Source organism: Leucoraja erinacea, unplaced genomic scaffold (genome assembly GCF_028641065.1).
Source record: "Leucoraja erinacea ecotype New England unplaced genomic scaffold, Leri_hhj_1 Leri_347S, whole genome shotgun sequence".
Lineage (NCBI taxonomy): Eukaryota > Metazoa > Chordata > Chondrichthyes > Rajiformes > Rajidae > Leucoraja > Leucoraja erinaceus.
Genome location: NW_026576248.1, coordinates 49,027 through 76,417, shown reverse-complemented (window position 1 = coordinate 76,417; position 27,391 = coordinate 49,027). Strand labels below are relative to the sequence as shown.

At 49.1% G+C, this 27,391-nt stretch overlaps 1 protein-coding gene across 1 annotated transcript in view; it reads right to left on the bottom strand.

The window, feature by feature from the left end:
- Positions 1–14,539: 14,539 nt before the first annotated feature.
- Positions 14,540–27,391, bottom strand: part of LOC129693562 (vitellogenin-like) — a 31,108-nt gene continuing 18,256 nt past the window's right edge. Inside the window, exons 21-34 of the mRNA XM_055630358.1 lie at positions 26,536–26,690; positions 25,560–26,090; positions 24,616–24,669; positions 23,990–24,136; positions 22,971–23,183; positions 21,556–21,698; positions 20,685–20,823; positions 20,347–20,476; positions 18,867–19,059; positions 17,970–18,055; positions 17,141–17,235; positions 16,906–17,056; positions 16,650–16,811; positions 14,540–15,370 (exon numbers count right to left, since the gene is read on the bottom strand). Of these exons, the coding sequence (XP_055486333.1) occupies positions 15,270–15,370; positions 16,650–16,811; positions 16,906–17,056; positions 17,141–17,235; positions 17,970–18,055; positions 18,867–19,059; positions 20,347–20,476; positions 20,685–20,823; positions 21,556–21,698; positions 22,971–23,183; positions 23,990–24,136; positions 24,616–24,669; positions 25,560–26,090; positions 26,536–26,690 (2,300 nt within the window). The 3' untranslated portion in view covers positions 14,540–15,269. The remainder of the gene's footprint in view (positions 15,371–16,649; positions 16,812–16,905; positions 17,057–17,140; positions 17,236–17,969; positions 18,056–18,866; positions 19,060–20,346; positions 20,477–20,684; positions 20,824–21,555; positions 21,699–22,970; positions 23,184–23,989; positions 24,137–24,615; positions 24,670–25,559; positions 26,091–26,535; positions 26,691–27,391) is intronic.

Here is a 27,391-nt window from a genome sequence, read left to right as displayed (position 1 = left end):
TATCCAGAGAACCGGCCTCCACCGCCCTCTGAGGCAGAGAATTCCACAACTCTCTGTATGAAACAGTGTTTCCTCGTCTCCGTTCTAAATGGCTTACTCCTTATTCTTAAACTGTGTGTGGCCCCTGGTTCTGGACTCCCCTAACATCGGGAACATGTTTCCTGCCTCCAGCGTGTCCAAACCCTGAATAATCTTATATGTTTCAATAAGATATCCTGTCATCCTTCTAAACTCCAGTGCAGGAGTAGCCCAGCCGCTCCATTCTCTCAGCATATGACAGTCCCGCCATCCCGGGAATTAACCTGGCTGATCATACGCTGCAGTACCCCATTCTGCTTAGCAAGAATGTCCCTTGACTCCACTAAATTTGGAGAGCAAAACTAACACTCTCTCTTTGAAAGTATCTAGAGAACCGGCCTCCAGAAGGGCCCTCTGCTCCTTGAGAGATTCAAAAATCTCAAATGTATGAGAACAATTGTTTCCTGTTTTTTCCGTAATTTAAATATTCTGCAGAATAGGTGCCTCTCCTCTGATGTCCCCTGGTGTGCACAAAGAAAATGGAGATGCTTTCTATCTTTATACCCTTCTCCACTATGGGGACTACCTCATTCTCCCCATCCAGTTTCGTCCAATCATAACATAAAGCCCACATTCCCACGAGAAAGTCCAGGAATGTCTCGGACCATCTCCTGACGTCAAAGACTCCCAAGGCTTCTGCTGAAGTTGTTATCTGTTTGCTACTTTTTATCTAGAATTTCTCTCTGTTCTGTATATTGTTACTTTATTCCTCCAATTTGGAGACCAAAACTGCACACAATACTCCAGGTGTGGTTTCGCTAGAGCCCTGTATAACTGCAGAAGGGCCTCTTTGCTCCTATACCAGGGAAAGAATGGGGGCCCCTCAGAAACCAAACTGGTCAATTCAGCACCGAGCCGCTGAAGATGGAGAAGGTTCTCAATCAGTGTTTCCCTTGTTTTTACCGTGGAGAAGGACATGAAGTCTGGGAAACCTGCGTCACTTAATGGAAATGGCCTTGCCTTTGATAAGGTTCCACATGACAGGGGAGAAGGGTTGAGAGTGGGGGGGGGGGGGGCCGGGGGGTGAGTTGAAGCCCAGCCGAGTGGCACTACCCCACTACTGCACGGTGGCACAGCAGTAGCGTTGCTGCCTTCAGGGACTGTCCCACTGCACGAGTTTACCCAAGAGCTCTCCCGAGTTTAAAAAAAATAATCAAACTCGTGGTAAGTACGTAGAATGTACGTAGCGGGTACGTCGGAGCTCGGGACGTCTCTTAGCGGCTCGTAACGCTAACGGCAGGTACTCGGGAAACCCGGTAAGCTCGTGAGGTTTTTTTCAACATGTTGAAAAATGTCCACGAGAGCCCCGAGTACCTACCACTACCAGTGGCTATTACCGTAATTCTCCCAGTTCAAATCAGGGGAAAATCGGGAGAACTCGTGAATTAATTCATACAGTGGGACAGCCCTTTTAGTTCAAAGTTCAAAGTTCAAAGTAAACTTTATTGTCAATTCAATTATGCAACAGTAATTACACAGAGGATTGAAATTACGTTTCCCCATACTCCAAATGTGCAAGTAATATTAAAAACACAGACAGCCAACATACCAATAAAAATAGACAATAGACATTACATTATTTAAAGGTATTTAAATATTTAAAGAGGTATTTTAAAAAGGGTGCTGATAACTCCCATACGGAGTTTGTACGTTCTCCCCGTGACCTGCGTGGGTTTTCTCTGAGATCTTCGTTTTCCTCCCACACTCTAAAGACGTGCGGGTTTCTAGGTTAATTGGCTTGGTGTGAATGTTTTTGTTAATTGTCCCTATTGTGTGTAGGATTGTGTTAATGTGCAGGGATATGCTGGTTGGTGCGGACTCGATGGGCTGAAGGTAGCCGTGGTAACGGGGATGGAGGCCCAGGCAAGACCCGACCCAAAACGTCACCCCTTCCTTCTCTCCAGAGATGCTGCCTGCCCCGCTCAGTTACTCCAGCATTTTGTGTCTACCTTCGATGGGCTGAAGGGCCTATTTCCGCAGTGTGTACCTCTAAACTAAACTCAACTCAGCTGTGCCCAGTGAAACTCCTTGAGCCAGTTCTGGGCTCACTTGCCCAGCTGACCAAGATCGCACGTGGTTCTTGATAACTAACTTCATCATCTGATCTGCGATCTCCTAAATAAAGGGCCTGTCCCACGATGCGAATTTACACAAGAGCGAGTATTATTTACTCTTGGAAACTTTTCACAGTGTTGAATAAACTTCACGAGTGTTTCACGAGCTTACCGCGTTTCCCGAGTACCTGCCGTTAGCGTTACGAGCCGCTACGAGACGTCCCCGAGCTCTGACGTACCCGCTACCATATAAACCATATAAACCATATAACAATTACAGCACGAAAACAGGCCATCTCGGCCCTACAGGTCCGTGCCGAACAATTATTTTCCCCTAGTCCCATCTGCCTGCACTCAGACCATAACCCTCCATTCCTTTCTCATCCATATACCTATCCAATTTATTTTTAAATGATAAAATCGAACCTGCCTCCACCACTTCCACTGGAAGCTCATTCCACACCGCCACCACTCTCTGAGTAAAGAAGTTCCCCCTCATGTTACCCCTAAACTTCTGTCCCTTAATTCTGAAGCTACGTACATTCTACGTATTGGTGCACTGACCTCCAGGTGGCAACTGTCACACACCTCATGCTGCCTATCCTTGGATCGCAACTCCAGACTACCGCCTAATTTACTATCGGCAGACAAAAAATGCTGGAGAAACTCAGCGGGTGAGGCAGCATCTACGGAGCGAAGGAATTTGTAAATAGAATACAAAGTCTTTGTAAATATAGTTTGTGATGCCCGGGAGATTTATCTACCTTCATATGTCCCGCAAATCTGTAATGTGGGCTGTGCACGAGACATTTCATGTTCAGAAGCCATAGGAGCAGCAGTAGGCCATTCGGCCCATCCAGTCTACTGCGCCATTCAATGATGGCTGATCTATCTTTCCCCCTCAACACTATTCTCCCACCTTCTCCCCATAACCCCTGACACCTGTACAAATCAAGAATCCATCTGTCTTAATAAATATCCACTGACGGCCTCCACAGCCGTCTGTGGCAATGAATTCCACAGATTCACCACCCTCTGACTAAAGGAGTTCCTCCTCACCTCCTTTCTAGGGGTGTGTCCTGTTACCCTCTCCTAAATTCAACATTTCCTTTAAATGAAGCCCAGTTTCCCAGTTTTCATGTCTTTCTCTGCGATAAAAAACAGGGGAGACACTGATAGAGAACCTTGTCCATCATCTGAGGCTTGATACAGAGTTGACCAGTTAGGTTTCTGAGGGGTGCCATTCATATAACCATATAACCATATAACAATTACAGCACGGAAACAGGCCATCTCGGCCCTACAAGTCCGTGCCAAATAACTTTTTTTTTCCCTTAGTCCCACCTGCCTGCACTCATACCATAACCCTCCATTCCCTTCTCATCCATATGCCTATCCAATTTATTTTTAAATGATACCAACGAACCTGCCTCCACCACTTCCACTGGAAGCTCATTCCACACCACTACCACTCTCTGAGTAAAGAAGTTCCCCCTCATGTTACCCCTAAACTTCTGTCCCTTAATTCTGAAGTCATCTCCCTAGTCATCCCTCTTTTCCCTTCATATATTGATAAATTCATTTTGGACTCTGATTATTTGACAAAGACATTGTTCAACAAACTCCAGAAGGACAACCTGACATTTATAAAAGTAACCTCGGCTTTTTAAAAATAATATTCATTGATTCTGCAGGATTGGCCCAAGAGATAGGTTGACATAGGGTGGTTGATCTTCACCACGTCAGTACCACGGGTCACTGTGACATCAATGTCATCGCAAGTCAACAGGTTGTTGTGAAGGAACACGGGACGATGACGCAGGTGAACACTATGTCACCACACAGGCAATTATTCACGGGATCAGCACGTCTACACAGGTTCTGCATTTATTTCGACAATCCCAAGTTTTCTCACACACAGCATCATTAAGAACTTTGAAAGATCGCAAATCTTCAAATGGAATTCAAAAAGAGAAAATGCTGCAAACTGGTCAGACAAGTTCTGTGGATAGATATATGTGGGAAGTAACTGCAGATGCTGGTTTACACTGAAGATAGACACAGAGTGCTGGAGTAACTCAGCGGGGCAGGCAGCATCTGCGGAGAGAAGGAATGGGTGACGTTTCGGGCCTGTGATTAGCCCACATCCCAGTGAACCAATCCTATCCATGCACCTGTCCAAATGTATCTCAGACGTTATGATAGTACCTGCCTCAACTACCTCTTCCAGCAGCTCGTTCCATACACCCTTTGTGTAAACAGGTCTCCTATTAAATCTTGTTCAAGAAGGAACTGCAGATGCTGGAAAATCGAAGGTACACAAAATTGCTGGAGAAACTCAGCGGGTGCAGCACCATCTATGGAGCGAAGGAAATAGGGAGTGAAGGAACTAACCTATTTCCTTCGCTCCATAGATGCTGCTGCACCCGCTGAGTTTCTCCAGCAATTTTGTGTACCTTCCTATTAAATCTTTCCCCTTTCACCTTAAACTTATGCCCTCTGGTTCTCGATTCCCCAACTCTGGGCAAGAGACTCTGTGCATCTACCTGATCTATTCCGCTCATGATTTTGTACACCTCTAATAGATCAACCCTCATCCTCCTACGCTCCAAGGAATAGAGTCCCAGCCTACTCAACCTCTCCCTGTAGCTCACACCCTCAAGTCCTGGCAACATCCTCGTAAACGCAACATCCTCATAAATGCCCCATGTGTTTTCCCCAGTGTTTTGCTCAGCGTCTCAGCATCTGCAGTTCTTTGAGTCTCTGTGGGAAGGCAAACTGATTGAATGTGAAGTTTGGTCCACCAAGTCTGTGCCGACAGTTCAGGACCCACTTCATACATTGATCCTAATAACCCATGATATTGTCTTCTCATTCCCATCAACTACTCCAGATACCACCCCTCGTCTAGATTAGTGCAGCATTTACAGTGCAGCACCCAATTAACCCATTACGTTCGTTCGACAGATACTTCTCTTGAGCTGGAGAGAGTGCAGAGGCGACTCAGTTGAATGGCGGAGCAGACTCGATGTGCTGAATTGCCTAATTCTGCTCCTATGTCATGGACTTATGAGAAGAGGTGAAGATCTCAGCTCTTGCTTGTTGGTGAATGTTTCGAATTCTCTTCCCTGGGGAACCAGTCACTGATTACGTGGTCGGAGGTGGGTCGATGACTGGACATTGAAGGAGATAGGGGGTACATTCATAAATCCATGTAACAGGAGCAGATGTAAACCATTCGGCCCATCGAGTCCACTCCGCCATTCAATCATGACGGATCTATCTCTCCCTCCTAACCCTATTCTCCCGCCTTCACCCCATAACCCCTGACACCCGCACTAACCAAGAGTCTATCTCTCCACCTTAAAAATATCCATTGACTTGGCCTCCACAGCTGACTGTGGCAATGAATTCCACAGATTCACCACCCTCTGACTAAAGAAATTCCTCCCCATCTCCTACCCAAAGGGTGATGGACAATGAAGAGGAAGATCAACTATGATCTGGAGCAAAACACACGGTGCTGGAAGAACCCAGCGGGTCAGGCAGCATCTGTGGAGGGAATGGACAGGCAACGTTTCGGGACCCATCTTCAGACGGGTGAAGTAAAGGGGAGGGATGGCGGGACAAAGCCGGGCGACTGATAGGTGGATACAGGTGAGCGGGAGGTTGGCAGATGGGCGAAGCGAGTGGCAAAGGCTGGAGGTGACAAAGGGGACAAAAGGGTGTCAGCTACAGAGAGATGACGAGGAGTGGAGTGTGAAGCCGGATGAGGGATGTGGGTGGAAGGGGACGGGGCGGGGAGGGAAATGAAAGAGGGAGAATAAAACGGAAATGAGAGATTCATGGATGGGAGATGAGCATAGAAGAGGAAAGGAGCAGGGAGTCTGGGGGAGTGGGAGATGGTGAGAGAGATGGGAATATTAGGCTTGGGAGAGGGCGGAGAGGGAAGAGATTAGGAGCGTGCTGCTTGAAATTCTTGGATCACTGAGTAAGCATTATGGGCCGAATGGCCTTTTATCCCATCTCTTATGCTTTAATTTTCTTATGCGCCTCTTATGTACAAGGGCGGTCACGGTGGGGCAGCGGGTAGAGCTGCTGCCTAATGCCCCTGTCCCACTTAAGAAACCTGAACGGAAATCTCTGGAGACTTTGCGCCCCACCCAAGGTTTCCGTGCGGTTCCTGGAGGTTGCAGGTGGTTGCTGGAGGTTGCAGGTAGTGGAAGCAGGTAGGGAGACTGACAAAAACCTCTGGGAACCTCCGGGAACCGCATGGAAACCTAGGGTGGGGCACAAAGTCTCCAGAGGTTTCCGTTCAGGTTTCCTAAGTGGGACAGGGGCATTGCAGCGCTTGCAGCACCGGAGACCCGGGTTCCATCCAACTACGGGCGCTGTCTGTACGGAGTCTGTACGTTCTCCCCGTGACATGCTTGGGTTTTCTCCGAGATCTTCGGTTTCCTCCCACACTCCAAAGACGTGCAGGTTTGTAGGTTAATTGGCTTGGTAAGAGAATAAATGGTCTTTAGTGTACTGGGTGATCACTGGTCGGTGTGGACTCAATGGGCTGAAGGGACTGTTTCCACGCTGTATCTCTAAACTAAACCAAAACATGTCAAGGTAGTTCTGCCCATTACATGTATACCATATTTTAGCGTTTATGTCCATAAGCACGAGGAGCAGAATGAGCCCATTCGGCCCATCAAGTCCACTGCTCCATTCAATCGTGTCTGATCTATCTTTCCTTCTCAACCCCATTCTCCAGCCTTCTCCCCATAACCCCTAACACCTGTACTAATCAATCTCCGTCTTAAAAATATCCACTGACTTGGCCTCCACAAGGAATTCCACAGATTCACCACCCTCTGACTAAAGAAATTCCTCCTCATCTCCTTCCTAAAGGAACGCCCTTTAATTCTGAGGCTGTGCCCTCTGGTCCTAGACTCTCCCACTAGTGGAAACATTCTCTCCACACCCGCTCTATCCAGGCCACCCACTATTCGGTTTATTTTTCATTTTTATTTCATTTCTTTGGAACACTTAATGGTGTTGTGTGGGGTAGTGTTCATGTTGGGAGAGACAGCCTCTCCCTCCCATCCTCACATGCTCAGGATTGAACTGTGCTGTACAGCCTTGAACTGTGTTCCAGTCTCATTGGGCGCAGCCATGTTGACCAGTTGGCATCCACTAGAGACACTTGACATTGTCTCTGTTTGAACGTCATGTTGTAATCTACCATCAGTCTCGCCAAACTCTCTATCCTTATCACATCTTGGCGTCGATTCTTTGGCCCCTGGTGGAGTTTAGTTTAGTTTAGCGATACAGCGCGGAAACAGGCCCTTCGGCCCACCGAGTCCGCACCGACCAGCGACCCCCGCACACTAACACTATCCTACACACACTAGGGACATAGAAACATAGAAACATAGAAATTAGGTGCAGGAGTAGGCCATTCGGCCCTTCGAGCCAGCACCGCCATTCAATATGATCATGGCTGATCATCCAAAATCAGTACCCCGTTCCTGCTTTCTCCCCATATCCCTCGATTCTAATTAGATTTAGCCCTTAGAGCTAAATCTAACTCTCTCTTGAACATGTCCGGTGAATTGGCCTCCGCTGCCTTCTGTGGCAGAGAATTCCACAGATTCATAACTCTCTGGGTGAAAAGGTTTTTCCTCATCTCAGTCCTAAATGGTCGACCCCTTATTCTTAAACTGTGAGCCCTGGTTCTGGACTCCCCCAACATCGGGAACATTTTTCCTGCATCTTGCCTGTCCAATCCCTTAATCATTTTATGTTTCTCATCCTTCTAAATTCCAGTGAATACAAGCCCAGTCAATCCAGTCTTCCATCATATGACAGTCCCGCCATCCTGGGAATTAACCTGGTGAACCTACGCTGCACTCCCTCAATAAAAAGAATGTCCTTCCTCAAATTAGGAGACCAAAAATGCACACAATACTCCAGGTGTTGTGAGATACAGAGAAAAGGAAGTGTAAGGTGTGAAAATCAGACAAAGGGAATGGAGATCCAGGAGAATGTTGAATAGAACGTTGTTAGGTAGGAGAAGGTAACAACAAAGCAAACAGAGATAAAAGTAAACGAGGACAGTCAGAAGAATCGGAGAACTGGGAAGGGGGAGGGATGGAGAGAGAGGGAAAGCAAGGGCTATCTGAAGTTAGAGAAGTCAATGTTCATACCGCTGGGGTGTAAACTACCCAAGCAAAATATGAGGCGCTGTTCCTCCAATTTGTGCCGGGTCTCACTCTGACAATGGAGGAGGCCCAGGACTGAAAGGTCGGTGGGAATGGGAGTGGGAGTTGAAGTGCTGGGCAACTGGGAGATCAGGTAGGTTAAGGCGGAGTGAGCGGAGGTGTTCAGCGACACGATCGCCGAGCCTGCGCTTGGTCAACGCTTGTGTATTGGAGGTGGCAAAATCATGGGAGACCCCTTCCACCCCGGCAACGGACTGTTCCAGCTGCTACGGTCAGGGAAACGCCTCCGTTGCCATGCTGTGAGAACGGAGAGGTTGAGAAGGAGTTTCTTCCCAGAGGCCGTTAGGACTGTAAACTCCAATCTCACCAGGGACTAACCTTACTGGACCACTCTACTGCTTTTTAAAAAAATTGCTGTTTTTTCCCTTTTTCCTTCTGCCACAATATTTAATATGGAAAAGAATATGTGATTCTGTTCCATTCTGTTTGTAGTTAGAAACATAGAAATTAGGTGCAGGAGTAGGCCATTCGGCCCTTCGAGCCTGCATCGCCATTCAATATGATCATGGCTGATCATCCAACTCAGTATCCCGTACATGCCTTCTCTCCATACCCTCTGATCCCCTTAGCCACAAGGGCCACATCTAACTCCCTCTTAAATATAGCCAATGAACTGGCCTCGACTACCCTCTGTGGCAGAGAGTTCCAGAGATTCACCACTCTCTGTGTGAAAAAAGTTCTTCTCATCTCGGTTTTAAAGGATTTCCCCCTTATCCTTAAGCTGCGACCCCTTGTCCTGGACTTCCCTAACATCGGGAACAATCTTCCTGCATCTAGCCTGTCCAACCCCTTAAGAATTTTGTAAGTTTCTATAAGATATTCCGAATACAGACTGCAGCTAACAACGTCGTGAAGGACAGCTGTATCCTGTTGATCACGGAGACCTGGCTTCATTCTTTCATTCCGGACTCTGCTATCGAGCTAGCAGGCTACACAGCACAGCGTCATGACAGGACAAGAGACTCTGGTAAGAGCAGAGGTGGAGGGCTCTGTGTGTACGTGAACAACACCTGGTGTACAAACACAGTGATTGTGGACAGTCACTGCTCCCCGAACCTGGAGTATGTGACTGTTAAATGCAGGCCTATTTACCTCCCTAGAGAGTTTACTGTTGTCATGATAACTGCTGTGTACATACCACCGGATGCTAATGCTAACTCGGCTATCGGTCATTTGTATGGTAGCATTAGCAGCCAACAGAGCACATATCCTGACGGTGTTCACATCATAGCAGGGGACTTTAACCACGCGGACTTGAAGAAAATGCTGCCCAAATTCTACCAGCATGTTAAATGTGCTACAAGAGGAGCAAACACCCTGGACAAGGTCTACTCCAACATCAAGCTGGGCTATAGGGCTAGACCACTACCACACCTGGGCCAGTCTGACCATATGTCCCTGCTCTTAATTCCTGCATATGCCCCCCTCAGGAAAACCGCTCCTACCATTACAAAGACCATCACAACCTGGCCTGATGGTGCTTCTCAGCAGCTGCAGGACTGTTTCGACAGGACCAACTGGGAGGTGTTTGAACACCGGGACCTGGAGGTGTTCACAGACAGTGTACTGTGCTACATAAAAAACTGCATGGACACGGTCACAGTGGACAAACAGATCCGGGTCTACCCCAACCAGAAGCCCTGGATGACCCGGGAGGTCCAGCGGCTGTTGAAAGAGAGGAACACCGCTTTTAGGTCTGGCGATAGGGCTTTATACAGCACCGCCCGAGCTAACCTGAAGAGAGGCACCAGAGAGGCCAAATCAAACTACAGGAGGAAGATAGAGGACCACCTGGACAGTAATAACAGCAGGCAGGTGTGGCAGGGGATCCAGTATCTCACCAACTATAAGACCAACCTTGGAGCTGTTGAAGGTGACGCCTCGCTGGCAGAGGAGCTGAACCACTTCTTTGCTCGCTTTGAAGTGGAGCCACCCGAGACAGCCACATCACAGCACATGGTCCACAGCAGCCTACCCCTCAAGATAGAGGAGCATGAGGTGAGGCGCACTCTGCGGGCCATCAATCCAAGGAAGGCCACTGGTCCGGACGGCGTATCTGGACGCGTGTTGAAGGACTGCGCAGACCAGCTGGCTGGAGTCCTTACAAGGATTTTTAACCAATCTCTGGCCCAGTCCACTGTTCCACCCTGTCTGAAGTCCTCCACCATAGTCCCCTTGCCCAAAAAAACCAACATCTCCAGCCTCAACGACTACCGGCCAGTCGCACTCACACCAGTGGTGATGAAACATAGAAACATACAAACATAGAAATTAGGTGCAGGAGTAGGCCATTCGGCCCTTCGAGCTTGCACCGCCATTCAATATGATCATGGCTGATCATCCAACTCAGTATCCCGTACCTGCCTTCTCTCCATACCCCCTGATCCCCTTAGCCACAAGGGCCACATCTAACTCCCTCTTAAATATAGCCAATGAACTGGCCTCAACTACCCTCTGTGGCAGAGAGTTCCAGAGATTCACCACTCTCTGTGTGAAAAAAGTTCTTCTCATCTCGGTTTTAAAGGATTTCCCCCTTATCCTTAAGCTGTGACCCCTTGTCCTGGACTTCCCCAACATCGGGAACAATCTTCCTGCATCTAGCCTGTCCAACCCCTTAAGAATTTTGTAAGTTTCTATAAGATCCCCTCTCAATCTTCTAAATTCTAGAGAGTATAAACCAAGTCTATCCAGTCTTTCTTCATAAGACAGTCCTGACATCCCAGGAATCAGTCTGATGAACCGTCTCTGCACTCCCTCTATGGCAATAATGTCCTTCCTCAGATTTGGAGATGAAGTGTTTTGAAAAACTGGTCCGGGGTCATATCACATCACTCCTGCCCCGAAGCTTTGACCCCCACCAGTTTGCGTACAGAGCAAATAGATCTACAGAGGACGCTGTAACCACAGCTCTCCATGCTGCACTGTCTCACCTGGAGCAGCAGGGGAGCTACGTGCGGATGCTCTTTGTGGACTACAGTTCTGCTTTTAATACCATCCTTCCCCACAAACTGGTGGACAAACTGGGGGACTTGGGACTTCCACACTCCACCTGTACGTGGATAAATAGCTTCCTGTCGGGTCGCAGCCAGAGAGTCAGAGTGGGCCATCACACATCCACGGCCCTCAGCCTCAGTACCGGCTCTCCACAGGGCTGCGTACTGAGCCCCCTGCTCTACACCATCTACACACATGACTGCACCCCCGCCCACCACAGCAACACCATTGTCAAATTTGCGGATGACACTACGGTGGTGGGACTCATCTCTGGGGGGGGGGGGACGAGTACGCCTACCGGGATGAGGTGGAGCAGCTGATGGTGTGGTGTGAAGAAAATAACCTGCTCCTCAACACCTCAAAGACAAAGGAATTAATAATAGACTTCAGGAAGAATAAAACGGACATGGTACCACTGACCATCAGAGGGGACTGTGTAGAGAGGGTGGCGGATTTCCGCTTCCTGGGAATCCATATTGAGGAGGACCTGACGTGGAGCGTGAACACCTCTGCGCTGCTGAAAAAGGTCCAGCAGAGACTGCACTTCCTGAGGGAGCTCAGGAAGAACAACATCACTCAGAGACTGCTGCTGTCCTTTTATCGGTGCTCCATTGAGAGCATACTAACATACTGTGTATGCGTGTGGTACACCAGCTGCACAGCGGCTCAGAGGAAAGCGCTCCAGAGGGCCATTGACAACGCCCAGAGGATTGTCGGCTGCCCTCTCCTTACCTTGGAGGACTTACACAGTTCCCGCTGCACCAAAAAATCCCAGAATATCATAAAGGACATTTCCCACCCCGGACACTCCCTGTTTGAACTGTTGCCGTCAGGCAGACGGTACAGATCTACAAGGACAAGGACAAATAGACTAAAAAACAGTTTTTACCCCACTGCTATAAAAGCACTAAATGTAGCTGCCAAGGAACGCAGGGGCGAGACATACTAAGGGACTGTGGTAACTGTGAAATCGACAGAAGGATGGAGGGTTGGGTGTTTATGCGTGGAGCTATTTTTGTGATATTTATTTTAGTTATTTATCTTTTAATATTTTCCCTTGTATGTATCGTTAGCTTTTAGAAATGTTTGAATGGTGCACTGACTGGCTGACATTTTTAAATTTTGTTGTACATGGTTCATGTTACAATGACAATAAAGAAACTATTCTATTCTATTCTATTCTAAGATCCCCTCTCAATCTCCTAAATTCTAGAGAGTATAAACCAAGTCTATCCAGTCTTTCTTCATAAGACAGTCCTGACATCCCAGGAATCAGTCTGGTGAACCTTCTCTGCACTCCTTCTATGGCAATAATGTCCTTCCTCAGATTTGGAGACCAAAACTGTACGCAATACTCCAGGTGTGGTCTCACCAAGACCCTGTACAACTGCAGTAGAAAGGGTTCCCTGCTCTTATACTCAAATCCTTTTGCTAGTTTGTTTGGTTGTTTGTTTGTTTTGTCTTTTTGCACAAAGTCCACGAGCGAGCATTTGCCACTTTTCATTTCACTGCACATCTCGTATGTGTATGTGACGAATAAACTTGACTTGACTTGACTTGGTCTCGCCGATGTACAGGAGTCCTCACCTGGAACAGCAGATACAGTAGATGAGGTTGGAGGAGGTGCAAGTGAACCGCTGCCTCACCTGGAATGACTGTCGGGGTCCTTGGATGGAGTCGAGGGGGGGGGTAAAGGGACAGGTGTTGCATCTCCTGTGGTTGCAGGGGAAAGTACCTGGGGAGGGGGTGGTTTGGGTGGGAAGGGACGAGTTGACCAGGGAGTTGCGGAGGGAGCGGTCTCTGCGGAAAGCAGAAAGGGGCGGAGATGGGAAGATGTGGCCAGTAGTGGGATCCCGTTGGAGGTGGCGAAACTGTTGGAGGATTATGTGCTGTATGTGACGGCTGATGGGTTGGAAGGTGAGGACAAGGGGGACTCGGTCCTGGTTATGAATGTGGGGGAGGGGGAACTGATCAAGGTGTCGACTCCTGTACATCAGCGAGACCAAGCGCAGGCTCGGCGATCGTTTAGCTGAACACCTCCGCTCACTCCGCCTTAACCTACCTGATCTCCCGGTTGCTCAGCACTTCAACTCCCCCTCCCATTCCCAATCTGAACTTTCTGTCCTGGGCCTCCTCCAGTGTCAGAGTGAGGCCCAGCGCAAATTGGAGGAACAGCACTTCATATTTTGTTTGGGTAGTTTACACCCCAGCGGTGTGAACATTGACTTCTCTAACTTCAAATAGCCCTTGCTTTCCCCCTCTCTCCATCCCCCCTCCCCCTTCCCAATTCTCCCACCAGTCTGACTGTCTCCAACTACATGCTATCTCTGTTTGCTTTGTTGTCAACTTCTCCGAACTAACAAAGATCTACTCCACATTTGCCTTGATCTCCATTCCCTTTGACCTATTTTCGCACCTGACACTTCCTTTCCCCTGGCATCAGTCTGAAGAAAGGTCTTGACCAGAAACGTCACTCGTTCCTGCTCTCCAGAGATGTTATCTGTCCCGCTGAGTTACTCCAGGATTTTGTGTCTATTCTCTGAACCCTTTCCAGCTTGACAACGTCTTTCCTATAACATGGTGCCCAGAGCTGAACACAATATTCTAAATGCGGTCTCACCAACGTCTTATACAACTGCAACATGACCTCCCAACCTCTAGACTCAATACTCTGACTGATGAAGGCCAAAGTGCCAAAAGCCTTTTTGACCACCTTATCTACCTGCGACTCAACCTTCATAGAACCATGCACCTGTACTCCTAGATCCCTCTGCTCTACAACACTACCCAGAGGCCGACCATTCACTGTGTAGGTCCTGCCCTTGTTCGACTTTACAAAATGCAACACCTCACACTTCTCTGTATTAAATCCCATCAACCATTCCTCCGCCCACCTGGCCAATCGATCCAGATCCTGCTGCAATCGTTCACAACCATCTTCACTATCTGCAAAACCACCCAATTTTATATCAGCACCCGTGGTCAGGATGAAACCCGGGTCCTGACTACGGGCGCTGTCTGTACGGAGTTTGTACGTTGTCCCCGTGACCTGCGTGGGTTTTCCCCGGGATCTCCCGCTTCCTCCCACTCTCCAAAGACGTACAGGCTTGTAGATTAATTGGCTTTGTATAAATGTAAATTATCCCTAGTGTGTGTAGGATAGTTTCAGTGTGCGGGGATCACTGCTCGGTGCAGAATCGGTTGGCCGAAGGGTCTATTTCCACGCTGTATCTCTAAACTAAACTAAACTAAACTTGAGGGAGGACCTCATTGAAACTGTCTGAATAGTGAAAGTCCTAGATCGAGTGGATGTGTAGAGTATGTTTCCACTAGTGGGCGAGTCTAGGACCAGAGCCTACAGCCTTAGAAAGGAGATGAGGATGAATTTTTTCAGTCAGTGGGTGGTGAATCTGTGGAATTATTTGCCACAGACGGCTGTGGAGGCCAAGTCAATGGGTATTTTTAAGGCAGAGATAGATAGATTCTCGATTAGTCCGGGTGACAGGGGTTATGGGGAGAAGGCAGGAGAATGGGGTTAGGAGGGAGAGTTAGATCAGGCACGATTGAATGGTGGAGTAGACTTGATGACTTATGACCTGTGGACTTATGGGCGGACGGGCCAATGTCTGCTCTGGGAACTAATAAACATATGAGAGCAGGTTCAGCACCATCTATTACTTCCATAAAACTACCGTTGTTACACAAACGATACACAAACTGTTTTTTGGATGCTGTGAAAATCTTTATTAGTGTTTTTGAAAGAACAATTCAAGATGTTGAATTTACTTTTTTACATCGTGATAATTTGCAAATGATTGTAATATTCCAAGGTTGCTGATGCAGCAGGTGTGAAGGTTGCTGTTGATCTTGATCATTGGGAACAGCGACACATGCAGTCAGTGTGGGAGTCGACAGATCGACTGATGTCCACTGACTTCTTGTTAAAGAGACTCATGTCAGTCACTGTGTAATCTGTCGAGAAACAAACTCCTGATTAGTTGCACAACTCCCAGCAACAACTTGACACATTTAGGCGGCACGGTGGTGCAGCGGGTCGAGCTGCTGCCTCGCAGCTCCAGTGAGCCGGGTTCCATCCTGACCTCAGGTGCTGTCTGTGTGGAGTTTGCATGCTCTCCCCGTGACCTTATCCCAGAGTCATGCAGGTGTGTAGTTTAGTACTCATCCGTAAATTGCAGAATGTCCTTTTGTTTCACACCTTCAGTCTCTAATGTCTGGCGTCTAATGTCTCACAATCCCCCCCCCCCCCCCCCCCCCCACTTCAGCGATGTCCACCCATTATCTGCCCGACCCTCTCCCAGCTTTCGTACCCACCCAGTACAATCAGTATGAAGAAGGATCCCCACCCGAAACGTCACCTATCCATGTTCTCCACAGATACTGCCTGACCCGCTGAGTTACTCCAGCACTCTGTGAAACGTCACCTATCCCTGTTCTCCACAGATGCTGCCTGACCCGCTGAGTTACTCCAACACTCTGTGAAACGTCACCTATCCATGTTCTCCACAGATGTTGCCTGACCCACTGAGTTACTCCAACACTCTGTGTCCTTATCTGTAAATTGGCGCTAGTACGTCGGGAATGGATGTGTAAGTGGATTGATATAGAACTGGTGTGAACGAGAGCTCGATGGCTGGTGTGGACTCAGGGGGCTGGAGGGACATTTGTAATTCTGTATCTTGCAATTTAATTCACTTCAATTCAAGTATGACTATTTTCCTCAATGTTGTATAGAGATACAGCATGGAAGAGACCCTTCGGTCCAACTAGTCCATGCTGACCCATCTAAACTATCATTATTTGCCTGTCCCTGGCCCAGATCCCTCTAAACCTTCCCACTCATGCAGCTGTCACTGTATTTCAATGTATCTCACGGTACCTTGCTACAGGTGATAATAATTAAACCATTTCAACCATTGATACCCATCCAAGTGTCTTTCTAATGTTGTTATTGTACCTGCCTCAACTACCTCCTCCAGCAGCTTGTTCCATTCACCCACCACCCTCTGAATGTTAAAGTTGTCCCTCAGGTTGTGATTCAATCTTTCCCTCTCATCTTAAACCCATTTCCCTCCAGTTCCTGATTCCACTTCCCTGGGATGAAGCAGTTGCTGAGATTTTTCACGGTACGACTGTAACTGGAATTCTCTAGCATGGTAGTGAGACTGGATGTTCTACACAACACCAGGTGTATATAAAGGTTGTGAATGGGATGTGAAGTAAGTGAACTCACTGGCTGCCAAACAGTGGAAGCGGACACGGCGAGATCGTGTTTCCATGGGTGTACATTCTGCCAGGCACCGTTGTACTGGTTCTACAGAATAGCATCTGGATGCCTGTCCTTCAAACTCCACCACAGTTCCTAGTTCCACAAAGTCCCGCCTTACTTTGCAATCTGAAAGACAAACAGAGTGTGGTTTGTCAGGGAGCCGAGCAGCGGCCGGGGGGGGGGGGGGGGAACGATGACACAACCAGGCGGAGCCTCTTACCGTCCTTGCACGACGTTCCCGAACACAACCAGGACTCAAAGAGACGGTCCTGGTCCTCGGCCACCTCCCGGCTGGGCATCATCATTTTCTTCTCATCGTTGTTAAGGCCACAGATTCCACACGTCTTGCTCATCATCTGGTCCACGACAATCTTCACACAAAGGCAGATACATCAGAACAGTGCAACCACAAAGTTACCGCTGAAAGTTTCAATCTGTTAGTGAGGGTGAGCTACCTGGACACGTTCTCCATCAAAGTACAACTTCTCGATGTTCACAGACGGGATCCGCAGAGTGATTCCAGTTACGTTTTGTACAACTTCTACAACAGCTGGAAGACAGGACAGTCTTTTGTTCAACAGATACTTTCATCTTGTGACACCTTGTACTGACACATTGTAATAAGCTCACCTGCTAAAGGTTCATGAGTGATAGGAGCAGAATTAGGCCATTCGGCCCATCAAGTCTACTCTGCCATTCAATCATGGCTGATCTATCTCTCCCTCTAAACCCCATTCACCTGCCTTCTCCATGAATTCTACAGATTGTCCACTGACTGACCAGATGGACATGTCCAGATTATTAGCACTGGGTCTATTTCGCTTTGTATTAAACTATATTGATTTTCTCATTGTGATAAATCTGTGACAAAGAAACGCTTGTGTTTGTGATTTCCCTGCTCTACAATGATCCCAGGATCAGAAGTTACTGCAAGAACATAGAATGTAGAACAGTACCGCACAGGAACAGGCCCTTCGGCCCACAATGTCCATGCTGTACATGATGCCAAGTTAAACTGATCTAAAGTTGAGGTCTTGGTTGGATTGCTCTTTGTCAGAGACCTCCCCCTCGACCTTACCGCCATGTGTGGCCCTACCAGGAGCATAGCTCCAGACGGCATCACTCTCAGGATCTCAGGACCACACAAGCTTCTCCACCATGACAAGGTTACAGTCCCTACCTGCTCGCTAATTCAGGCAGGTTAACAGCGCTGTTGCAGTTTGAAGAGGCATTTAAAGTGTGACTGTCTCACCACATCCCCTCAATAAGGGAAAGGCCACTCACCTGGTAGAATCGGTTGCCCTGCAGTCTGTTTCCTTCCATTCACCAATAATATCATTCGGTCTGAAGAAGGAACTACCTCAATGGTCCTGTTATAAAGCAAACACATTGTCTTAGATACAAATAGCTGGAGTAACTCAGCGGGACAGGCAGCATCTCTGGAGAGAAGGAATGGGTGACGTTTCGAGTGTAGAATCAGAGTAAGTGTTGAACAACACACCACCGATGGAGAATTTCTCCCCATCCAGCCGTCATTCCACTGTTTCCATTCATGTAACAGCTTCCTCCCGACTCCTGCATCAGTGTGACCCAGAATGTCACCTGTCCATATCCTCCCTCCACAGATGCTGCCCGCCCTGCTGAGTGACCCCAGCACTGTGTCCATCCACACGTATAAATACTTCTCCATCACAGTTAGGGGTGTAAGGTGAAGAATTAGTAACAGGGCGGAACAGTGGTGCAGCGGGTAGAGCTGCTACCTCACGGCACCAGAGACCCGGGTTCTATCCTGACCTTGGCTGCTACTGTGTGTGTGGAGTTTGCACGTCCTCCCTGTGACCACGTGGGTTTCCCCCGGGTGATCCGGTTTCCTCCCACCTCTCACAGACCTGCAGGGTTGGTGGGCTAAAGGGCTGCTGTAAAATGTGCCCCCAGTGTGTGAGTGGGAGGTGGAATCTGTGGGCTGATGATGAGAATGCAGGGAGAATAATATGTAGGAATAGCACAATGGGTGGTTGATGGATGGCCTGGACTCGATGGGCTGAAGGGCCTGTTTCTGTATGGGTGACTTCAACACCAATGGATGTTTGTAGAGTTGTCACCAATGTTCTCACCTAAGGCTCCGTCTGTGAAACTTTACTGTGAAGGGTCACCGCGCACATTAAACCCGCAGACACTCACAAGTTTTTCACGGACACAATCAGTTTGATGGACTTCTTCGTCTTATCGGTTTGTGCACGCTTCATCAACAGCATAAACTTGGGACTATCGGAGCAGTCTTGGGTCAGGACATAGTAGCAATCGTTGGAAAGACTGTGGTTGAGTCTGTTCCCGTCATATGTCCAAACTGTATCGTTTTCAGCAACGCATTGTCCTGAAGAAAAGTTAAAGGTCATCACATTAGAAGGGAGGAAGGAGTTGGAGATGTCTCTCTGACCTCCCACATCTGCTCCACCACTGGAACAGTCATAGAGTCAACAAGGTTATATGTTGACCTCTCAGGCAAGGCCAACATGTGTATGAACTTCAAATGACTGTCTGTACGGTGTTTGTACCTTCTCCCCATCACCACGTGGGTTTTCTCCGGGTGCTCCGGTTTCCTCCCACACTCCAAAGATGTACAGGTTTGTAGATTAGTTTGGCTTCAGTAAAAAGGGGAAAGCCACACTGTCATGGGGAGAAGGTACAAACGTACGAATCAGGGCGAGACTACAAACTGCTGGAGTAACTCAGCGGGACAGGCAGCATCTATGGAGAGAAGCAATCAGTGGTACTGATCCAAATTTAACCCGGATCATCTTGGTTGGTGAACATATCTAGCCTGAAACAATACACAAGATGTTTGCTGTGGATATTCCCAGTTATAGGACATGGGTAGAGGAGAGGAATCAAGATCTTCAGGCAGACCAGAGGGGGGCAGACATACCCCCATCCATATAAACGGGACTGAGGTGGAGCGCGTCTCCAGCTATAAATTCCTCGGAGTACATATCTCGGAGGATTTGTCCTGGTCCCTCAACACCTCCAAGCTGATCAAAAAGGCGCAGCAGCGCCTTTACTTCCTGAGGAGGCTGAAGAAAGCCCACCTGTCCCCCCGGATCCTGACCAACTTTTACTGCTGTACCATAGAGAGTATCCTGACCACCTGCTTCACGGTATGGTACAGCAGCTGCACTGCTGCGGACAGGAAGGCACTACAACGGGTGGTGAAAACCGCGCAGCACATCATCGGTGCCCCGCTCCCTGCCATGGATGCCCTCCACCGAAAACGGTGTCTGAGACGGGCTGGGAAGATCATCAAAGACCCCACACACCCCAACCATGGACTGTTTGCCCTCCTCCCATCAGGGAGGTGGTACAGGAGCCTCAGGTCACGTACTAGTAGGATGAGGAACAGCTTCTACAACAATACAATTACACTGCTGAACTCGGAGTCCCCGCCGATAGATTTCTCCGGCCCCTCCGTCCCCATTGTTTAATTATTCTGTATTTTTTGATTATTCTGTATCTTCTCTCTTTCTATTTTTCTTTATTTCTTTATGTACAACTACTACGGACTGACGCAAAACTGCATTTCGTTGTACTCATACTTGTATTTGTGCGATGACATTAAAGTTGAATTGAATTGAATCTGGAGACAAGAACATTGAAGAATACTAACGTTGGTTCATTGTGAGGAAGGTCTCTGAGAGTTCGGCGATGCTGTGGAATCCGGCCTCCTGCATCCGTTTGGTGACAGCATGGACTGGCAGGGATGTGGGGATACGGAGACCCTGATAGAACGCTGTCATCTGTAACCAAAGCAAAACGGTTTGTTCACCCTCTGGCTCCATTGTAATCATGTATTGTCTTTCCGCTGCCCGGTTAGCACGCAACAAAACGCTTTTCACTTGGTACACGTGACATTAAACTGGACTGAAGCTGAAGCAACGGTGTAACTGGGGCCCAGATGGTCGATCCAGCCAAACTTGGACAGAAAGAAATAAAGTTGCTTGTTACCTTGGGCAAGCGGATTATTGTGTCGATGGTTTGTGGGGAGGTTAGTGCGACCAGCACAGTAATCTGACGGTCACGATTACGTTTGTAGCTCTGTGATAATCCCAGTGAATAGGCCAGTCCTGGGAGGTAGTCGCCAACCCTGAGACAAGGAGCAAATGGTTGCAGTAAGACCACAAGTTCTTAAGACACAGGAGCAGAATTAGGCCATTCGGCCCATCAAGTCTACTCCACCATTCAATCATGGCTGATCTATCTCTCCCTCTCAAACCCATTCTCCTGCCTTCTCCCTGTGACCTTTGGCACCCGTACTAATCAATTTCCTGTCAACCTCCGCTTTAAGAATGCCCACTGACTTGTCCTCCACATCCGTCTGTGGCAATGTTTCCCACAGATTCACCACCCTCTGACTAAAGAGTTGAATACTTTATTGTAACATGTGACAAGTCACTGTGTAATTCTTCGTTGGCACATCCAATATCAGCAAATGGTCGCCCATAGATGTCCTTTAATTCTGAGTCTGTGACCTCTGGTTCTAGACTCTCCCATTAGTGGAAACATCCTCTCCACATCCACTCCATCCAGGCCTTTCACTATTCTGTACATTTCAATGAGGTTGCCCCTCATCTAAACTCCAGCGAGTACGTTTTGTACGGTTGAGCAACGTTTTTTTGTTTCCTCTGGGTATGCGAATACTCAGGAAATGACAATAAAGATATACAATACAATACAATACAGGCCCAGTGCCGTCAAACACTCATCAAGTGTGAAGCCAATCTGTGTGTGATGATTCTATGTGTTCAGTATAGAGCATATATAACAAAGAGGTGATGATATCAGGCCAGTTCAGGCAATGACATGACTAAGGACTTACATTCTGCCACCATATTTCAAGTTCTCGTTGATTCTAGACCACTGCATCTTGACCTTTGTAGCTGGGTGACTTGCAAGTTGACCAGTGGAGACTGTAACTGCAACGCGGTATTTCTCACAGTTTTCACCCCATCTTGCCAACGTCTGCAGAAAGTAAAAGAAGTTGCAATGAAACCACGAAGCTCGACACCTGGAAACATCGGATACCTGGAGATGGATCCACGAGCAACGGCAGATGGCAGGATCTTGTGTTGAACACACAGAGTGCTGGAGTAACTCAACGGGTCAGGCAGCATCTGTGGAGAACATGGATAGGTGACGTTTCACAGAGTGTTGGAGTAACTCAGCGGGTCAGGCAGCATCTGTGGAGAACATGGATAGGTGACGTTTCACAGAGTGCTGGAGTAACTCAGCGGGTCAGGCAGCATCTGTGGAAAACATGGATAGGTGACGTTTCACGTCAGGACCTTTCTTCAGATGCTTTCTTCTGATGTCATCTATCTGTTTCCTCCTTAGAACTGAAGTTCTCTCTGAGTTGTCTCCCATGAGGCCTAAATGTGAGCTTGCTGCCCTTGTACTTCAGTCACAGGCCCTTCAGCCCAACTCCATCAATGATGCCCCATCCAAGCTAGTCCCATTATCCAAGTTTGATCCAATAGTCTTTTAAATACGACCTGCTTCAAATCCCTCCTCCAGCCGCTCGTTCCATTTGTGTAAAACAAGTTGCCCCTTAGGTTCCAATTAAATCTGTCCCCTCTCATCTTAAACCTAGACCCTCTGGTTCTCGATTGCCCTACTCTGGGTAATAGATCATCATCATATAAACCTCTGTATGATCACCAGTCTCTGCCTGTACTCCAAGCACCAAAGTCCCAGCCTGCCCATCCTCTCCATGTAGCTCAGACTCTCGAGTCCTGACAAAAGACTGCATTCACCCTGTCTAAGCCCCAAGATTTTATATACCTCTCTCAGATTGCTGCTCATCCTCCTGCGCTCCAAGGAATAATGTCCCAGCCTGCCCTTCCTCTCGCATTGCTCCATGCCTGAGCTGATGAAGTCCTCTCTCCTAATCACTAGCGACCCTTTCAAAGTCCCATGTGGGCGGCACGGTGGCGCAGCGGTAGAGTTGCTGCCTGACAGCGCCAGAGACCTGGGTTCGATCCTGACTACGGGTGCTGTCTATACGGGGATGGTACGTTCTCCCTGTGACCTGTGTGGGTTTTCTCCAGGTCTCCGGTTTCCTCCCACACTACAAAGACGTACAGGTAGGTACATTAAATTGGCCTCTGTAAGAAATTGTGAATTGTGGCGAGTGTGTGTAGGATGGCGTTAGTGTACTGGTCGGCACGGACTCAGTGGGCCGAAGGGCCTGTTTCCGTGCTGTATCTCTAAAGATAAAGGAATGGAAAGCCTTACCAAGAGTTTGTGGGATCGGGGTAGTAATGCATCAGCACAGATCTTCCAGTTGTTCTTGGGCTCCAGGTCCACCAGGCGTACGTGCATCCTGGGAATCCGTGATGAAATCTTGCCGTATCCCGTCAGCTGATAACCTTGTTGTGTTCCATCTGTACGTCTGACCCGGAGAAGCACCACCAGTAATGGAGTTCCAGCTTTGCCCACCAAGTAACGCTGCAATATCAAAGACAATCCCCAGTGGCACAGTCACAGAGTCAGAGAGTGTGCAAACAGGCCCTTCAGCCCACCTTGTCCATGCTGACCCAGTTGGCATGTTGGGTTAGTACCTGTAAGCCCATTGCCCTCTAAACCCTTCCTATCCATAGAACTGTCCAGTTGTATTTTATAAGTCATGATAGCATCCACTTCTCCAGCTTCTTGTGGCAGCTCGTTCCAGACACGGACCACCCTGTGGGTGAAAATGTTGCCCCTCAGCTCTCTCTTAAATCTCTCCCTTCTCACCTTAAGCCTGAGCCCTCTGGTTTTAGAATCCTCTACCCTGGGTTAAAGACAGAGTGTTCACTGTATCCACACCCCTCGTGACCTTGTACACCTCAATAAGGTCATCCCTCAGCCTCCTACGCCCCAAAGAATAAAGTCCCAGCCTCTCCCGATACCTCAAGCCCACAAGCCCAGGTAACATCCTGGTCAATCTCTCCTGAACCCTTTCCGACATAATGACATCCCCCCTGTAGCTGGTCGATCACAACTGTACACAGTATCTCCAAGTGTGGTCTCACCAACCCCTTGTACACGAGCATCAACATGTGGCAATGTGTGTATCAGTTCCCCGTCCCAATGGAGGCAGGCTGACCCCCCCACACTGACCCCCCCCCTTGACCCCACCCTGACCCCCCTGACCCCCCCACCCTGACCCCCCGACCCCACCCTGACCCCACCCTGACCCCCCCCCCCCACCCTGCCCCCCCCCCCCCCACCCTGACCCTTTGAGGGAGGGGGAGTCGGTGGCCTAGACCCACCTGAGTGGATGAGCGGAGGATGGATGAGCTGAGTCTGCTGCGTCTAGACGTGCTTCCAGACGAGTGCCTGAGTTTGCTGATGAGACGAGAGCTGGAGCGTTGAGATGTCGAGCGGCTGACTTGGATTGACCGCCTGCTGGCTGTGGACTGAGCACACACAGACAACACAATGAACATTTGCAGCAAACTGCATCACTGCCCACCAGACACCTTCACCATTTACTTCTAAATCCCAACATCCATTCAAGTAAAGACAAATGGCCCAAAATGGCCACAGTTTTATATTTATAAAGGCACCTTCACAATAAATAATTAATCTGATTCCAGGCTGCATCACTGGGTCAGTTCATCATCTTCAGTGATAACAGGATTAGGCCATTCGGCCCATCAGGTCTACTCCATCATTCAATCATGGCTGATCTATCTCTCCCTCCAAACCCCATTCTACTGCCTTCTCCCCATAACCCCTGACCCCCGCACTAATCAACAATCTGTCAATCTCCACCTTAAAAATGCCCAATGTCTTGGCCTCCACAGCCGTCTGTGGCAAAGAATTCCACAGATTCATGGAGGGGAGGAGGGAGGGGGAGGGAGGAGGGGGGGTGGCATGGGGAAGATCAACTTACCCGACTGACATGTCCAGACTTAAATCGAAGTTCCAGGATGTCACGGCGTGAACTCTGTGGAAATGATATTTGAATAAAAAGCATTAGCCTCCTCTTTCTGCTGCCCACTGTCCATCACTGTTATGTCCAGGCTCATTATTGTGGGGACATCACCTGGACCTTGTCTGGGGGTCGGGGGGGACAGCTGAGGGGAGGCATGGTGAGGGGGGGGGGGCAAGATGAGGTGGGGGGGGTAGGGTGGGGGGGGGCAGTGTGAGGGGGAGGTCTCTCAAGTAGAGACTTCAGCAGTGGAAAGGGCAGGGGATGGTACCTGTGATCTCAGACTCTTTAATCAGACTACACTTTGCACTAAACGCAATTCCCTTTATCCTGCAACTGTACACTGTTGACAGTTTGCCTGTAATCGTGTATAATCTTTCTGCTGCTGGACACAACATGCTGGAGTAACTCAGCGGGACAGGCAGCATCTCTGGAGAGAAGGGATGGGTGACGTCTGGGCCCGAGACCCTTCTTCTAACCCCATTCTCCTGCCTTCTCCCCATAACCACTGACACCCGTACTAATCAAGAATCTGCCATAAATATATCCACTGACTTTGGCCTCCACAGCCTCCTGTGGCAAAGAATTCCACAGATTCACCACCCTCTGACTAAAGAAATTCCGCCTCATCTCATTCCTTAAGGTACGTCCTTTAATTCTGAGGCTGTGACCTCTGGTCCTAGACTCTCCCACTAGTGGAAACATCCTCTCCACATCCACTGACTTCACCATGTGTGATGTGGGCAGGGTTGGGCAGGTGGGCAGGGTTGGGCAGGTGGGCAGGTGGGCAGGGTTGGGCAGGTGGGCAGGGTTGGGCAGGTGGGCAGGGTTGGGCAGGTGGGCAGGGTTGGGCAGGTGGGCAGGGTTGGGCAGGTGGGTACCATGGATCGCCTCATGCTACTGACCCTGCGGCTGCTCCTGTGCATGCTGGAGGTCCCACGGCTGCCGCTGCGATGGAGGCTGCTGCGAGGTTTGCTGCTGCTGCGACGGAGGCTGCGACGGAGGCTGCGACGGAGGCCGCTGCGAGGTTTGCTGCTGCTGCGACGGAGGGTGAGACGACGGCTGCGATGGAGGCTGCTGCGAGGTTTGCTGCTGCTGCGACGGAGGCTGCGACGGAGGCTGCGATGGAGGCCGCTGCGAGGTTTGCTGCTGCTGCGACGGAGGCTGCGACGGAGGCTGCTGCTGCTGCTGCTGCTGCTGCTGAGACGGAGGCTGCCGCTGCGCCTGGTGCTGCCACGGAGATTGAGCTTGCTGCTGTGTCGCATGCTGCGGGTCTGCCCCTTGCTGTGTTTGTTGCTCTTCCTGATGCTGCTGCTGCTGCTGCTGCTGCTGCTGCTACTGATGATGCTGCCAGCCCGCAAGTGTCTGTTGCCCGACAGGTGGCCGGATCTGCTGGAACTGGAACTGGAACTGGACCGACCCAGTGTTCTGTTACCCTGGGAGGAGAAACACAACAGGGTCACACACATTAGGAGATAACTGTGACACTGCTGGTAGAGTGGGCAGTGCCAGAGACCCGGGTTCAATCCTGACTACGGGTGCTGTCTGTACAGAGTTTGCACGCTCTCCCCGTGACCTGGGTGGGTTTTCTCCGGGTTCCCCAGTTTCCTCCCACACTCCAAAGACGTGCAGGTTTGTGGGTTAATTAGGCTTCAGTGAAGATTATAAACTGTTCCCAGTGTGTAGAGGATAGTGCTGGTGTACGGGGTGATCATTGGTCGGCACAGACACAGTGGCCATGTTCTCTGCAACAGCATGAGATTCATTGTAAACATTGCCAGGGGTGAACTGTCCTGGCTTTACCCAGCCCAGCCACTATTTACTCATCAGCACAAGATGGTGTGGTCAGGTGGTGTAACATGTGGATGAATCAGTACGTACCTTAGCCTGCTTCATCAGAATCCTCCCCAGTCTATCTGAGCTCATTACAGATGGAGCTCTTATCTCCTTATCCTCAAGCTTTATCATCTTGGTCAGAGACTTGGCTCCAGCCTGTATCTCCAGCACAATCTTCTCAATGTCTGCTGCTGAGCTGACTGCAAGATGAGACAAGATGAAGATCATCAGACCCTTGTTAGCAAAGACTGGTCCCAATCCCGTTAACCTACAAGGTTCTACCGTAAGGTTCTTCGAGTCAGCTACTACCACACCAACATTGGCCAACTAAGGAGGACATGATCTCTACTTTACCATTACCTTGACGTTGAAGGTGCCAGGAAGGAGATTTAAAGGGAAGCCGAGGATTTTTCACACAGAGAGTGGTTGAAATCTGGAACTCACTGCCCGAGGAATCAGACACATTCACTATGTTTACGAGGCACATAGATAGAGACTTGGTGTAAGGCATTAGTATTGTAGAGAGTTGTGGACGCAGCCCAGACCATCACACAAACCAACCTCCCTTCCATCGCCTCCATCTACACCTCACGCTGCCTCGGCAAGGCCAGCAGCATCATCAAGGACCAGTCTCACCCCGGTCACTCCCTCTTCTCCCCTCTCCCATCAGGCAAGAGGTACAGAAGTGTGAAAACACACACCTCCAGATTCAGGGACAGTTTCTTCCCGGCTGTTATCAGGCAACTGAACCGCCCTCTCACCATCTAGAGAGCGGTCCTGACCTCCCATCTATCATTAACTTGGACTTTATCTGACCTCCGTGTTACATCTTTGCACTAAATCTTGTTCCCTTTCTCCTGTATCTGTACACTGCGGACGGCTCGATTGTAATCATGTACAG